At 37.8% G+C, this 14,659-nt stretch overlaps 1 protein-coding gene across 1 annotated transcript in view; it reads right to left on the reverse strand.

Annotated features, from left to right (window-relative positions):
* Positions 1-5,661: 5,661 nt before the first annotated feature.
* Positions 5,662-14,659, reverse strand: part of LOC129257931 (putative uncharacterized protein DDB_G0271606) — a 42,228-nt gene continuing 33,230 nt past the window's right edge. The window contains exons 7-9 of the mRNA XM_054896371.2: positions 11,177-11,536; positions 10,604-10,750; positions 5,662-10,054 (exon numbers count right to left, since the gene is read on the reverse strand). Coding sequence (XP_054752346.2) covers positions 9,809-10,054; positions 10,604-10,750; positions 11,177-11,536 — 753 coding nt within the window. The 3' untranslated portion in view covers positions 5,662-9,808. The remainder of the gene's footprint in view (positions 10,055-10,603; positions 10,751-11,176; positions 11,537-14,659) is intronic.

Below are 14,659 nucleotides of genomic sequence, written 5' to 3' on the forward strand. Positions count from 1 at the left end.
TCTTGTAGAACATGATACATCACTATGATTAACTGTACCACACATTTATAATGATGAGAAAGCATTTTGAGTTGGTGATTCAACATCATACCAAGATAAAGCCTACAGGTGCAATGGAAATTTACAACATTAGAAAAAAAAACATATCATGTAAATCCAACATGTAAAAGTAACTAAGAGAACACAACAAACATTTGCCTAATTGTTCACTACAGCTGGTACGGGAACACAGAACGACACCTGCTTATGTGAAACAGAAAAATTTGACTGGGATAAGGGGAAGGTAACATAAGGCATAGCAATCAATCACGGGGCTGGGTTTTACGATTGATCATACACAATAATCAATGGGATAAATCATAGCAATAATCCCAACGATCAATCACTCAGCTTCATGTAACAAGGCCCTGAAAGAATTCAATTTCGGCCTATATGTGAAGTGGGCTGAAATGTATATGAAGCAAAGAATAAGAGTGAGAAAGCTCCGACTGTGATCCATACATGTGACAGGGAGGGGGGGTCTAGAGAAGTTCTATTGTGAATCGGGGTCTATTTGACTTGGAAACATCAAATGTGAAATGGGTCTTCTCATCTCGTAGCAAGGGATCGAACATGAAAAACACCAAACTTGTTCCCGCCAGGTATGTGTAAGCCCTTCCTCAGAGGCGTTGATGGAAGCACATTTCTGGTTCTAAATCTAAATTTGGAGGTGTAACAAGAAAGAAAAAAGGGCCCACAAAGTCTTCAAATTTGAGTTGAGAAACATGTGGCACCTGTTTGCGCATGTAACACTGTGTGTGGAGGAAATCGGTCTACTCCCTTGATAGGGAGGATAAACACTTGAGAGTGGAATACACCCTCTCAAACACAGATCAAACGGCTTAGGAAAAGTATCGAGAATATTGATATGTTTGAGGCAATTGTTAGGAAAGAATTAAGGGTACCCATGTTGGCAAAAAAGCTACAAAAATGTCGCTGTGAGTCAACAAGCTGGGAGGGGTTCAAGGAGAGGCCAATGCTCTTGTACATGACTTCAACATGAAGAGTTTACTAAGAGACAATATCAAAATTATGAAGCCCTATACTTTCAAGCTTTATAGGAAATACTGCTTCTGTCAACCTTGTCCCGAAATGAAAGAAAAGGGAAAGAAATGGGGGGACATCGCTGCCCAGTGGGATATTTTATAGAGCCGTTAATTCTAGACTTACTATTAATTGGTGTAGTAGTGGCGAATCCAGGTGAGGTGCAAGGGACCAAACCCCCTCTATATAGGACATAAGCCTAGGTGTTTATGTAGCTATATGTAAGAAAATTGTTTTCTACACCCCCTTTCATTCCAAATCCTTGATCTGCATCTACAGGCTATACACTTCAAATAGCTTGAGGGCCCAAGGTCTTCTCAATGCAATAAGATATGTAATTATCATTAAAATAAGTCATGACAAATCCTACGCTTTGAATTCAGGTTTTGCTGATGTTATTGGAAATGATTAAGAATCCCAAACATATTCATGTTATATACTTCTATGCAACAAACTCCAAATTTATCTCTGCCTAACCAAAAGTATTATATCGTTGCAAATTTCTACTTCTCAAATTTGTTTTGCATTTAGGATGTTTGGGAAATATTTGAAAATAACATCTTTAAAGTCTTATGCAAGAACCTGAGCACTACAGAAAATACAGTTTGTGTAGTATCAAATACAAAACACAAACTGTGATGTGGTGGTACCAGGTAAATGATTTCCTGACAGTATTTGAAGCCTTACAAATGAGAACAGAACAAAAACATCAAACATCATGGATATATGCCTATATATAGACAATATCAACCAGGAAATTGTATCAACGTAATGAATCAGGTTTAAAGATATTTGCATCCCTGTTACAAACCAATATTATGGCTAATTTTGGTAAGAAAACATAAAAAAGAATGTTTATCAACACTTCCTGTTCTCTTCATAGGAATATAAAATTTCCTCAAGAAACAGGATAAGCAAACAAGGAACACTTGCAATGCTGGGTACTTGGTGTGATTATAAGCAAATAGCATAAATGTTGCAACATACTGAAAGAATGCATAATTGTATTCATGCTATTTGCATTCCATTTCGTTTTCATTGTCAGAGTGATCTGATGAATACAAACTTTTACAATCAAATGGATGTAATTTAGACTCTGTACCTTGGCAGTGGCCCCTTAATACGTCATTCCAATGATACAGGCATTAATATCTACTGATCCATAGGCTAACAGTATGTGGGAGAAAATTCAAATCCAAATACAATGTTTCACAATACTCATTTATTTTAATGGTGCTCTGCTATGGGCAAAATGGAGCATTGGAGAAATACCACATGTGCACTGTAGCTGCTTGTTATGTGGCATTCTAAAAAGAGAAACAGAAAATTGAACTATGGGAATCTCAAAGGATTTATGGCTGTGTTTAATGCATACACATTTTTAACCATTGTATTTATAATGGATTTTGTCTACTGTTTTGTTGGAAATGAGAAAAAATAAAACTGAAACCATAGAAATGCCATTTTCAAATATCTTTACTTCATACCAAGGTTACATTCTACTGATTTTTCTCTTGGTTGTAAAAATTAATGTCTTTGGAAACATAAACAAGAAATGGTTAAAAAACGACAAATGGTTCAAAATTGCTTGAATGCAAGGATGCAAGTAGGTTTTGCTGACTGGTCCAAAAAAGAAGCCAGAACACATCAAGTCCCCTATGTGTTGTATAATATAAATTATAAAGCCTGAGAAATACTGAGATGGGAAGCTTTCGGGGCCTGAAACCAGGCATAAGACTGTAACCTGAGCCCCATAACACAAAGCTGTGCAATCATCATAGAATAATATCTTTACGATTGATTGCATTGACCACAATCAATCTTTAAAATCAAGTGAAAGATCAATCACTAAACCTTGTGTTATTGGACCCTGAATGTAAGAGATCTCAAACACGATTTTCATGACGGACGTTCTTTCGGTTTGGACATGGATCGTATACACCTCCAAGTTGTTCTCTACTTCCTGAGTCAGGTGACTTGACTTGAAAAAGAAAGAACTATACTTCAATGAACCATTGCTTGAATTGCCTTCAGTGGCCACGTTATGTTGGAAGCATAGACGCACTCTTATTTATTCATCCTTGAAAGCTTCTCAATATTAAAGGAGCATGATATATATCGGATTACTTGTGCAATATTCTGGTCCTCCTTATATCCGTGTACCAGCAATGTCTACTAATTGCCGAGTTCTTAGAATAAAATTATTAAAACTTGGCAACAAATGTGTCACAGCACTGGGAAACAGGGTAAACACAACTGTTTCATTTTTTTAAAAAGGAAAGCTAAATCTAAAATGCAGGGCCGCTAACAACATTTATTCTACTTTTAATATGATTGGGGGGGGGGGGGGCTGCTTCACAAAACTTATGTTTGAGTTTTTGATCCTTTAGAACTGTCATGTGCTTTTATTACATGTGAAAGAAATTGTAATGATGGGGGGAAGGGTACTTGAATTATAAAATGATACCTATGTGCCGCACAAAAAAAACAAAAATCGGGGGCTCTGGAACTAAAATTTGGTCTTAAAACGGGGTCTCCGGAACTGATAAAAAATTGCTAAAAATTAAATGCTCTGCATGGAACGGCATATATTCTATGTTTGAGAGAGTTGCATGAATATAAATGAAATTGGTCGTGACGTTTCTGCACGATGAACCAATCAGAGGCCTCCAAATCGCTCTGCAGAACTTTCACCAGGGTGCTACATAAGCACTTGCCGATTGCCCGGGGCAAGTAAAAGTTAGAGTCGTAAAGTAAAGAAAAGACCAAAACTACTTGCCCGAATCGGGCAAGCAAAATTCTCACAGTAGAATGACCAAAACAGGGTCGATATAATATGATATTGACCCTAATTTTGGTCATGGCAGGCAAGATAAAATCACTTTGGAAAAAGAAATGCAATAACAAGGTAGATCGACTCATGTCAAAAGAGAGAAAAGGGTCAATGGTTTATAAAACCGCAAAACTTTCTTTTTGAGAGGTAAAACTTTTTTTCAAGGATTTTCGGGCAAGTGAAATAGATTTTTTGGCAAGTTTATTCCAACCATTTAAAAATTTACTTGCTCGACTGGGCAAGTGCTTCTAAAAAGTTATGTAGCACCCTGCTTTCACTGTCGTTGAACGCAGTCAATAGCAATTTGCCACTGTGCTAGGCTGAGCACCCTCCCTAGAAACCACACATTTGAGGGTCTCCGGAACAGGGGGAAAATAGGAATTCTATGGCTTTCTAAATTGGTGATGCGCGCTCTTGAATGGAAATATAGGCTGAAAATGGGCGTCTCCAACACGGCACATACGTATCACACATTAATACTAAATGACCTCCCCCCCCCCCCCCCCTTAACGGAAATTTAAGCTGAAATTGGGGGGTCTCAACCACGGCACATACGTATCATACATTTATACTAAGAAACCCCCAACATTATAGTCAACACAAAGCTCCCATGACTTCTGCGGGGAGCCTTCAAAATCAAATGTGCACATGGATTGCACTTTATATGTACATGTATATTCAGGGCAACAGTAATATATGGTTCTTAATTAAAATGGCTTTGTACAAGATATTACAAGACTCAATGTATGAATTTTCTATATTCTAGCTATTTCTAAACCAATTTTACTCAAAAATAAATGTTACCTGTGGTTGTAATCTAGGATCTAACATCAAAATATGTAGTGATTTTCATTCTAACTGATTAGTAGTTAAATAACCGAAATGCCACTTTTCCTACCATTGAACAATATGCTTAAGTCTATATATCATAATGTGGCGTTGGAGAGAGAATGTAAATCTCATGGGTAGCAAAGACAGGCTGGCGTTCTTAATATAATGTGAGAGCTGCCTTATTTTGCACGCTCCTAGATCTTTAGTAGACAAAGCTTGAGCGTCATGGGTATCGAGGCACAGTCAGAATGAATGGGACTCCACTGAAGGAAGGAAATTAAAATGGCATGCATCAATACACGAGTAATCCAATAATGTCATGCATCATTAGAATAGTTTTGGCATAGCCGCTCTGTGGTGAAAATGCACCAAGCCAAATGATCCAACACAAAAAACATGTCCATGACCTTGTGTATTACATCATTCTTTATATCGACCACGCTAATTGGTGTCTGCCTTATTTTCTAAAACTCTGAAAAGGAGGACATGAAATTTTATTTTTAACATGAAACATGATCTGACAGGGTATGCAAACAATCTTTTTACTCTCACTCGAAGCAGACTTTAATACTTAATAACTCCCATGTTAATCTTGGTCCCGTTCATAACCTTCTACGTCATGTTCCACTATGCTCCATCCAGTAATTTGATCATGTTTTCTGATCAGACTGATAACGGTAAGTTCTTCATTAAATGACAGGATGCAAATTTACACTTTTAATTGCGACATCAACCCTCATAAGCACTAGAAAGATACAAAACCACTCAAGTGCACCTATTAGGTTGTCAAACTTGCCAAGACCTTCTTTTCTCGACCTCTCCCTCTAGAAAATGATAAGTAAAATAAATTTACCAAAATAAAATAAAAAAGAAATCTACATTCAAACAGTTTTTTACTTTCTTTTTTTCAAATGCACTTCCTATTCAAACTAAAATCCATAACATGACATCAAAATATATGATTTTTAATGTACTCATCATAAATTTCCAAGCAAAAGTAGTTTATTTACATTAAAAAAATTGTCAGCTGGAAATTGAATGTTCTAATTTTAAAAAAGACAAAGCTCAATATTTTATGTTATGAGCATCCCTTAAAATAGAATTCATCTTTCAACCCACACTTATTCTGTCTGTACCTTCGGGTATGAAATGAGTCATACCTTGTTTTAATAACACCCTCTCCCTTTTCCGCTATCGTTCACCTTCATCTTAAATTGAGTCCATTGATGCCTGTTATCAAAATCTAAGTTAAGATCTTCATTGATATTTGAACATGCATATATGTCTTACTTGAAATTACTTAATTTCTACTTTATTGTTACAACATTTTTTGTAATCTATTCTTTGGCTTCGGCTACTTTATCTACAGAATTATTGTTTTGTTTGGATTTCTAATTCAAAAGAAATATAAATAGTTCTTCTTTCAATTTCTTCCCTAAGATTCATCATCTCATATATCAATCTTTTAAGAGTTATCAATAATTTCCATTTCCTGTCAATTTCTAGAGCTTCTATCTTGTCCTGCTTAAAATCTCTTCTTCACATTTCTCACCCTCCCTCATTACCCCCCTCCCCCCCCCCCCCCCCCCCGCCTCCATTTTCTTCTTCCTCCCTTTTCTATTCCTTATGTTTTTCCCACTCTCCCTCTTAAGCAGGTTTTGTGGTGAATGACAAGGCAGTCTTCTTTGTCTTTTGAGTCTCTTGGCACACAAGAACTATCTTCTCTCTTAATCTCATGTCTTATGCATAACCGTGACATTTTATCTCTGTCAAAACTTCCAATGCAACTGGCACGTACATCATGTTCCGGAATTGCACTTTCCCTTTTTTTTTTGGATCGTTTTATGTCAGCTTGAGGGACCTGTCAGGACTAAAATGTCCTGTAATTGACATTGTTTTGATTGGAGTTTGATTTACTACTTATCAGGGGGGGGGGGGGTGAAGGGTATAATGGTGGGTATCCGTTGCAGTTGGAATGGAGCCCTCGTTGATGCAAGAAGAGTAAGGTCAGGAAGAGGGCAGTGAGGGAGCCAACAGTCGGCACATGCCAGAGATCTGGTGGCGGTCAGATTATCTGCATGATTGGGCTGAGCACATGGAACATTTGTGAGCAATAACATTCGCACAGCATGGCCACACCTGCCTCAAGCCCGTCTGCATTGGCTGGCCAGCAAATCGACCTTATCTCTGGCCCACAGTAGTGCCTGAACAGCCAACAATGCATGCAATGTTAGTCAGAAAAGTCTACTTCATGCGTTGCAGTCTGGACTATTCTGAGGTGTTGGATGACATGGAGTAACAGGCTCAAATACTTCATCTCTGCATGAAACTTAGTCTCTGCTACAACTGTCACATATAAATTCCTAGCACCCCCTCCCCTATTCAGTCCCCCAAAAGGTAGCATAAAACCGATATGCATGTGTTTATGAATTGCGTAATGTGCTTGGAGTCTTGGTACCCTAGCTTGCTTGATACCAACTGCGTCAACAATTGGTGTGTGTTTTTTTTTTTAATTCGATCACTCAGATTTCTCATCCAGATTTTTAAACGAAAACAGTAGCACTATTTGACATTTCTTGATTACAAACCACTGACATCTCCAGAGAATACATCTATAGACATTGGTTAACACTTTATTAAGCACACATCAATAAGTAGAATGTTGGTAATTCTCTTATATACTTAGAGAGAGAAAAAAAAAGGTTGAAGTTCCCCAACTTAAAAAAGCAATCAACATTGATCCAAAGGATTAGAGTGGGGGACCATCACCAAGTCATTACTCATTCAATACATCCGTATTTAAACATGTGCAAAAATGAAATGAGGGAGAAGGTTTTGCGGGTCCACATACATATAAAGGCAACATTACCCACATGAGAGAAGTCCCTGAAACATTACATGACCACAAAGGATTAAGACAGGTATCACGGGGGAGGTCTACCATTCTGGGTTTCGTGCTACAGCCTCCAGGCTCTACCTTAAAGAGGACAATAACCAGTGAGTGAATAGCCTTAGGGATGAATTGTAGAAGAGAGTTGGATGGACTGTCTGCTATGTCACATTACACTGATTCACGATTTCCTGCCTGATCCTCCCTCATAGTCTACCCTCCCCCGTGATGGAACTTTCCATGAACGTTGCGCTCACTCGCTCGCTATCTCGTAATAAGCCTCTCTTGTTCATTTTTTTCATTTCTAAGTTGAGGAATTTTGGCTTAATTGTAGGCTCCGTAAAGCTCTCTTAGTATCTGTTGTGTTGTACATAAATATACACTGACATGACATAGTATGACACCCAATCAAACTGCAATAAGAGAAGATAGTATTAGGGAAGTGTGCATTGTCTTGTTGCATCATGCACTGTTTTGATTTGATGTGTTACGATACATTACATCGAGAGCATGAGCCAATGACCCTTGCAATACATAGGTCACTCTAGTCATGTTTTTAAACTATTCTAATTTCAAAAGGAAGGGAAGCAAAGACATAGATTGTGGGTTGAGTTCTGATAATTTCCTGCATTTCGAATCCAGCTTGGTCCTGCCGGGGGAATCGTTAATTTGAACTGTCAGCCAGGATCATGCAAATATGAATTCAAGAGTTATGAGAGGCAGATGTGCTAAATCCAGAGGAAGGCCTTTGGGGACCAAGATTTCCTCTGCTCATCATTAAACTCCTATACTAATCAACACTGCTCTCTATTGAAAATTAAGCAGTCATTACTGTCAATTACCAATTACAAAGCCCAAATTGTCATCTTCCTGATAGGGTTGTGTCTTTCCAACAGGAGATCCTCCAAGTATTACCATGTCATATTGTCCATTTGGGCTAAACCGCCATCTGAAATGCCCCCATGCCAAGAAATTTCCATGTCTTACAGGATACTTTGCATCAAAGAGATATTTTGTGTGGTCAGCATGCTCCGTATATCTTGAAAGGCAGATTACACTTCGACATTGAAATCCGTTATTGGCACTGGACACAGATTCCTTTTCTGAAGTGGGGCAAGCGCTTCCGCTCCAAACCTAGATACTAAAACAGGCTTATAAGGATAGACACAGAATCCTTTCAACACAGAACAAGAACTTCCCCAACAAATCAAAAGGGAACATTCACCCATTTTTTTTTTCAAATTTGACAGATGTTTGATCACATACTGTATCTCGAGAACAAAAGCACAATTTGAGAAACCTCAATTTTGTTTTTAAATGATCTGATAAGGCAGTAAACAGGAGGCCACCCATATGACTATCCCAAGAACTAATAATACACACAAAGAAAGATGATGCCTGGATGTGATAATTCCCATGGCAATGGGGTATGGTGACAACATACAGCACACAGGCGATGGCTCCAAACACGGATGCTATAAATAGACACTAGGGGTACGTCACACACAGAAAGCACTATGCTAAAGCTCTGACCTAGTCAGAGGCAACATTGTGTACGATACAGTAGAAACAAAATGCAGGAAAAAGTCAGAGTGATTGAGAGAGGGATAAGGGAAGGGGAAAGAGGCGAGAGCAAAAAAGCTCTGTTGTGGTGAAAACTGTATATTTTGTGTGACAACGGAAGAGTGGGGGAATAAATGGTTCAGCCAAATAAAACTAATTCAAATAGAAATTGTACAGAGGTTATATATAGGGAAGGGCTGGCATTCTCTGAGAACGAGTGAGAGTGACTGAGAGCAATTTGAGCAGGAGAGGCAGCCATGATACTCAAATTAGTCAAATCATCCCGAGACTTGGGCAGACTCGTCTTTATAGGAGGGGCTTGGAAAAAGAAATGAAGATAATCACCTTGTTCCAGGGAAGACCACACACAATATACAAGGATGCCACTTTTCAGATAAAATCGTCTGAATACCAGCTTTTTCTGTCCATTTTTTTTTCATTCCTTTTAAAGTGTTGCAGTTGTCCCGAAATGGTACCATCTGACTCTTTAATTGTGTGTAAAGTCATAATTTGGTGGCATCTGGGGTAGGTAAACGTTATGAAAATTTGTCACATCAGCTTTCTTGTGCATTCTTGCTTTATACAGCAATTATCAACAAATATACAAATCAAGACATTACCTTAGATGCATCCACCGTCTGTGGCCTGTTGTCCTGGGGGGGTTGCTGTCCGGACATGGACCCTACTGGGGCAGCCGTAGAGGTGATGGTTGTAGACAGGTTTGGGGTGGAGCCCTGTGGCTGAAGCGAGACCGGCACTGCAGTCGCAACGGCCGCTGCTGAGGACGCAGCAATGGATACGGTGGATCCTGTAGGCTGGGGAAGGGCGGTACTGGTTTGGATGGGATGTTGAGGCTGTAGGAGTAAATAAAGAAACCTCTCATTAAAAACGTGGATCTCCCTTCATAAACCTTATTTGGTATACTACAGGAAAGCAGAGAGTCTACCAAGTATGTATTCAAGAGGGAAATGTTTTATACAGGTGAGCCTGCCTAGAATGTCTTGTGACCATAGAAAGCCGTGAGATTCTACTGAAGAGGTTAAGAACACAAGCTTTGCACCGTCTGATCTGGAAAAATTGACTTGGGCAATTATTCAACCTGGAGAAGGTTGACATATGTACACTTAACTGTATTTCTATTACTTGGAAAATAACACAAAAAACTACTTATTAATTAATTTCCTTTCATAATAATCAAATAACAAAGAGCATGTTGCACCCATCCTTTCACTCTTGATTAAATGGCATTCATAAACAATGCATCATACTCTGTTTTCAGTTTATATCAAAATTGTTACTCGTATGCTTGATGATGTTTTCGCAAGTTGCAGAACAGAACTTGTAGGGTTTAATGGCACGGCACCCGGTCAAAGCTGTTGAGGAGTAAATGAAGATTTACTTACTTGCTGCTGCTGCTGCTGTTGTTGCTGCTGCTGTTGTGGTGGTGGTGGTTGCTGTGGTTGCCCTTGGGTGACTTGTTGAATTTGCTGTTGTTGGGTTTGTTGTATGCTGTTCTGATTCACTTGAGGGGCATGGGATGGCTGTCCAGACTTTAAAAAAAACAGAAAGAAAAAAGAACACAACGCAGAGTAAGTTTTATAACCAATACACATGAACAAATATTGCGCAATATTACCCATTCAAAGGTATAAGTTCATGTATATTACACAAATAAAAAAGAACTTTACATTTACAACGCCATTGTTTCTGAAAGAATACTGAAAGTTGAAAATGGTTGGTTATAAGAAAATACTTGAGCTCATAAAAATTGCCAAAACAGATGAAAAACTACATTATCTAATCTTAGCAAAGGTTTCTAATGTTAGCACATACTTTTGTTTGTGTGCTTCTTCAGTTAAAACTCATCTCCATGTACCTTATCTGTGTTTGTTTGAATAAAAAAAAATCATCACAAATACTATGTATTCAGGTTCAAGAAATGAATCTTGAACGAAACATGGAATAGACTGACATACTTGTTGAATAGCAGGAATACTCTGCTGCAGTACAGATGTTGTTTTGGTGACCGTCACATGTTGCTGCTGCTGGGCCGACATCGGCGGCAACTGTTGCATCTGCGACTGAGGCTGAGTTGCTTGTGGTTGTTGTTGTGGTGGTGGAGGCGGTTGCTGGTTGCCACCAGACACGGTCCTCTGGATCTTGGCATGTTGATCAGAAGTTGTCCTCTGAGGGGTGCTAGGGACTTGTGCAGGTTGCTGCAACGGCTGCTGTATGGGTTGCTGTATAGGTTGCTGCGGGAGCTGTCCCTGGCTAACGGGTTGTTGAAAGGCTTGGCCTTGGGAGAATTGTGAATAGTTGGTTGTCTGCTGCACAAACTAAATGAAAAAAAAAATTTATGTGTTAAACATTGCAGCATGTTATTGATTTTAAAAACAAAAAATCAGTTAGTATAATATTTTAAATGAATTGTTACTTTGGCTAGTTTGCCATGCAAGTATTAATCATTACAAATATAATCCAATATTTTCAAGGAAGCCACATACTTAAAAAAACTTCTGAAGAATTAGGATCTACCATGATTCACAACTGAATCTATATGTATTCATGTACCATTTCAAAGTATCTTTAAAAAATTTCCTTTATAAAAAAAAAGAATAAAAGAACTTTCATATAACACTGACTTCAGAATAAAATGAAACATAGATCCTGAAGTTTTTGGGCGTATTATTTGAAGTGATATTAGAGAAAAACGTTGCAAGTTGTGAATGAATAAAAGTGAGCTATTGTCTAACTTATAGTCTCAGAAGGGAGGAGAACTAAAAATTAATGAGAGAAGTGAAACAATACCAAATGATAATGCTTCCTACCGACACATATAAACACAAAGATGTTGTTAAGTACATGATGTTATAATTACAGAACCAATGATTTTGTTAGAATTCATCTGCCACAAGTAATTATGACAAAGATGGAAAAGTAATTAACATGTATTACAAGGAATAAATATAAGCATATCTGTTCTAATTACTATCATCCCTGATAAAATAGTTACAATGTATTATGTCCTGGTATTAAGTGCTGGTAGTATCCCTTGCCGAGGAAGGAATCTTTAAAATGAAGTTTATTTCTTTGAAGTGGTGTACTCTTACACATACATGCAGGTTTGTTTAATAACCAGTAAAGTCTTTCATGGAAAACTTTGGAGAACTATGGAATCACATGTTTATGTTGATTACACATCATCATCAGATTACCTTCCTTGAAATCAATTACTATCGATCACTTATGCTCCTTACCTTGTTGAATTCAGATGTATTCCTACATTCTTTTCTAACTTTAAAGTGCTTCTTAAAATTTATATATTTCCATATTTTGTTTGTATTTTTTCTTGTTTTTACTTTTCAAAGTTTAGCATAAAGAAATCATAGTATTTTCCTTGCCTTTGAATAGATAAACTTGCAATCACACTATCAAAATATGCAGTGTATTTCTCTCATCTTAATTGATATAGGAAGGAGCCACACACATACATTTATGAAGGAATGAAGTCATATTGCCAATATTGGGCTCTGTTTGACAATCGAATTCCATAACATGCGATAGCAAGTTACTTCACTATAATCTATTTGTTGTGGTACAGGATAAGATCACAATTTTACAGGATAAAAATTGTCACATCACCCCAAAGTCTTCTTTCATTTGTGGTAACTGATAATTTTAATCTAACACCTGCATAGCAACTTCAAGGCTGTCTCCAAAAAGCTTGTTCAGGGGAGGGGTTTACCACACTAACATTTAATCATTGTCATGGCAAAGCTGTTATGGCATTTTCAATGCTGTACTAAATAGATTTTTTTTTTGCCTTTTTGTTGTTGTTGTCTCTGCTTCATGATACCTTATCTGTCAGGTTGGGCAACAGTGACAAAGAGGCACAAGTACAGGAAGGCTGCTTCTTAAACGCTAAACCACAAGTTCCACAACCCCCAAACTTTCAACAGAGATCAGCTTTCTATCGACTAAAAAGCCTAGAGTCTGAGAGCTTGCCAAATGTAACTGAAGCATTCTACAGAGAAATTCAAGCTTGAATATGGCTTTTGTATCATTACTACTGTATGAATATACCAGAAGTCTTAGACTTGTTTCTAATATAATCTAGGCTTTCAAAAATAAAAATATTAGAAGTATTAATGAATACCACTGAACAGTTACTACTTACTGATACTTTCATATTTTGATAGGAATAAACGTATTCTAAAATTGTGAGAGTGAACTAATTAATTTCATTTTTTGCACAATAAGGTGATGGTTCCTTAGAAACCACAATGAAAAGGAATGACCTTCAGCTTTTGCAAAGTCAGCTCTATGATCCTTTCCCCCTTTTTTTTTACTTAAAGCATGATGCAACTTCTATTTCAAGATCCGAGATATGAATGTTGCTCTTCGAATCATCGGAACCTTCAGTATTGCCTCCCTGTCTCTCACCTTACCGCACAGCCCACACACTCTTCAAAACAGAGGTGTGCTGAGGCGACAACTCCCAAAATGCCAGGTCCCGTGAGAGGGGGGCAAACGACATGTTAACTCATGTGCATGTGCTGTTGAGCAAATAGTCATATCTGCGGAGAGGAAATGTCTACATTGCCGAGACTGACATGCTCAAACTGAGCCTCAGTCAACACTTGTTCATGTACAACCAGGGATGGTTCTGGTGTTGAGAAGGGGTGGTACGTGCACACCGATAATCGGATCCCCCAATGACACAAAACTTAGCAACTAATCATACAATCTGATTTACGAATGATTATGCAATGCATTCAATGTAATCATGCACAGAAATTGGTCCTATGATCGATCACTGTAAAGTTTGTGTCACCAGGACCATTGAGTCCTCAAATATGCCCGGTGTGATTCAAACACCTTCTCACAACTGTTCACTATTCACTTCAAACCGAAACAAACATATTCAACGTTTCCGTTTTACTTTTAGGTACCTTCACTACGGTATGATAAATGTTTTTGGATGATCCCTTATTTTCTAAGATTTACTTTTTTTCTGGCAACACCTCTCTATGAAGGAACCTATTAATTCTATGCTTGATATAAGCCACTGATCGTCTCCTTATGTTACTGACTAAAGACCACATGAAAATGTGATGACAGTACGAAATGTCACCAGACGAAAGCTACATGTAGCACGTTTCCCCTTTTCAAAATATTTCATGTAATCTTGTTTCTATTTTATATTCATCATGTCAAAAAGAGAGAGGAGTGCCATAATATCAATATCAGTTACTAAATTATTTGACTTCTTGATTGTTTCTTTCCATCTTTGTTTTGCATTTTGAATAAAAATGCGTTCAAGAAAAGTGTTCTGATCAGTATAAACCAAACAGTAACAAACATCACAGATGTTCATGTACCTCCTCTAGAATATAGGCCTGCTTTTAAAACAATGCTACCCTCATTCTGCCCTAGGGATATGATCTGATTTGGGATAT

The sequence above is a fragment of the Lytechinus pictus genome, chromosome 3 (assembly GCF_037042905.1).
Source record: "Lytechinus pictus isolate F3 Inbred chromosome 3, Lp3.0, whole genome shotgun sequence".
NCBI classification, from domain to species: Eukaryota; Metazoa; Echinodermata; class Echinoidea; order Temnopleuroida; family Toxopneustidae; genus Lytechinus; species Lytechinus pictus.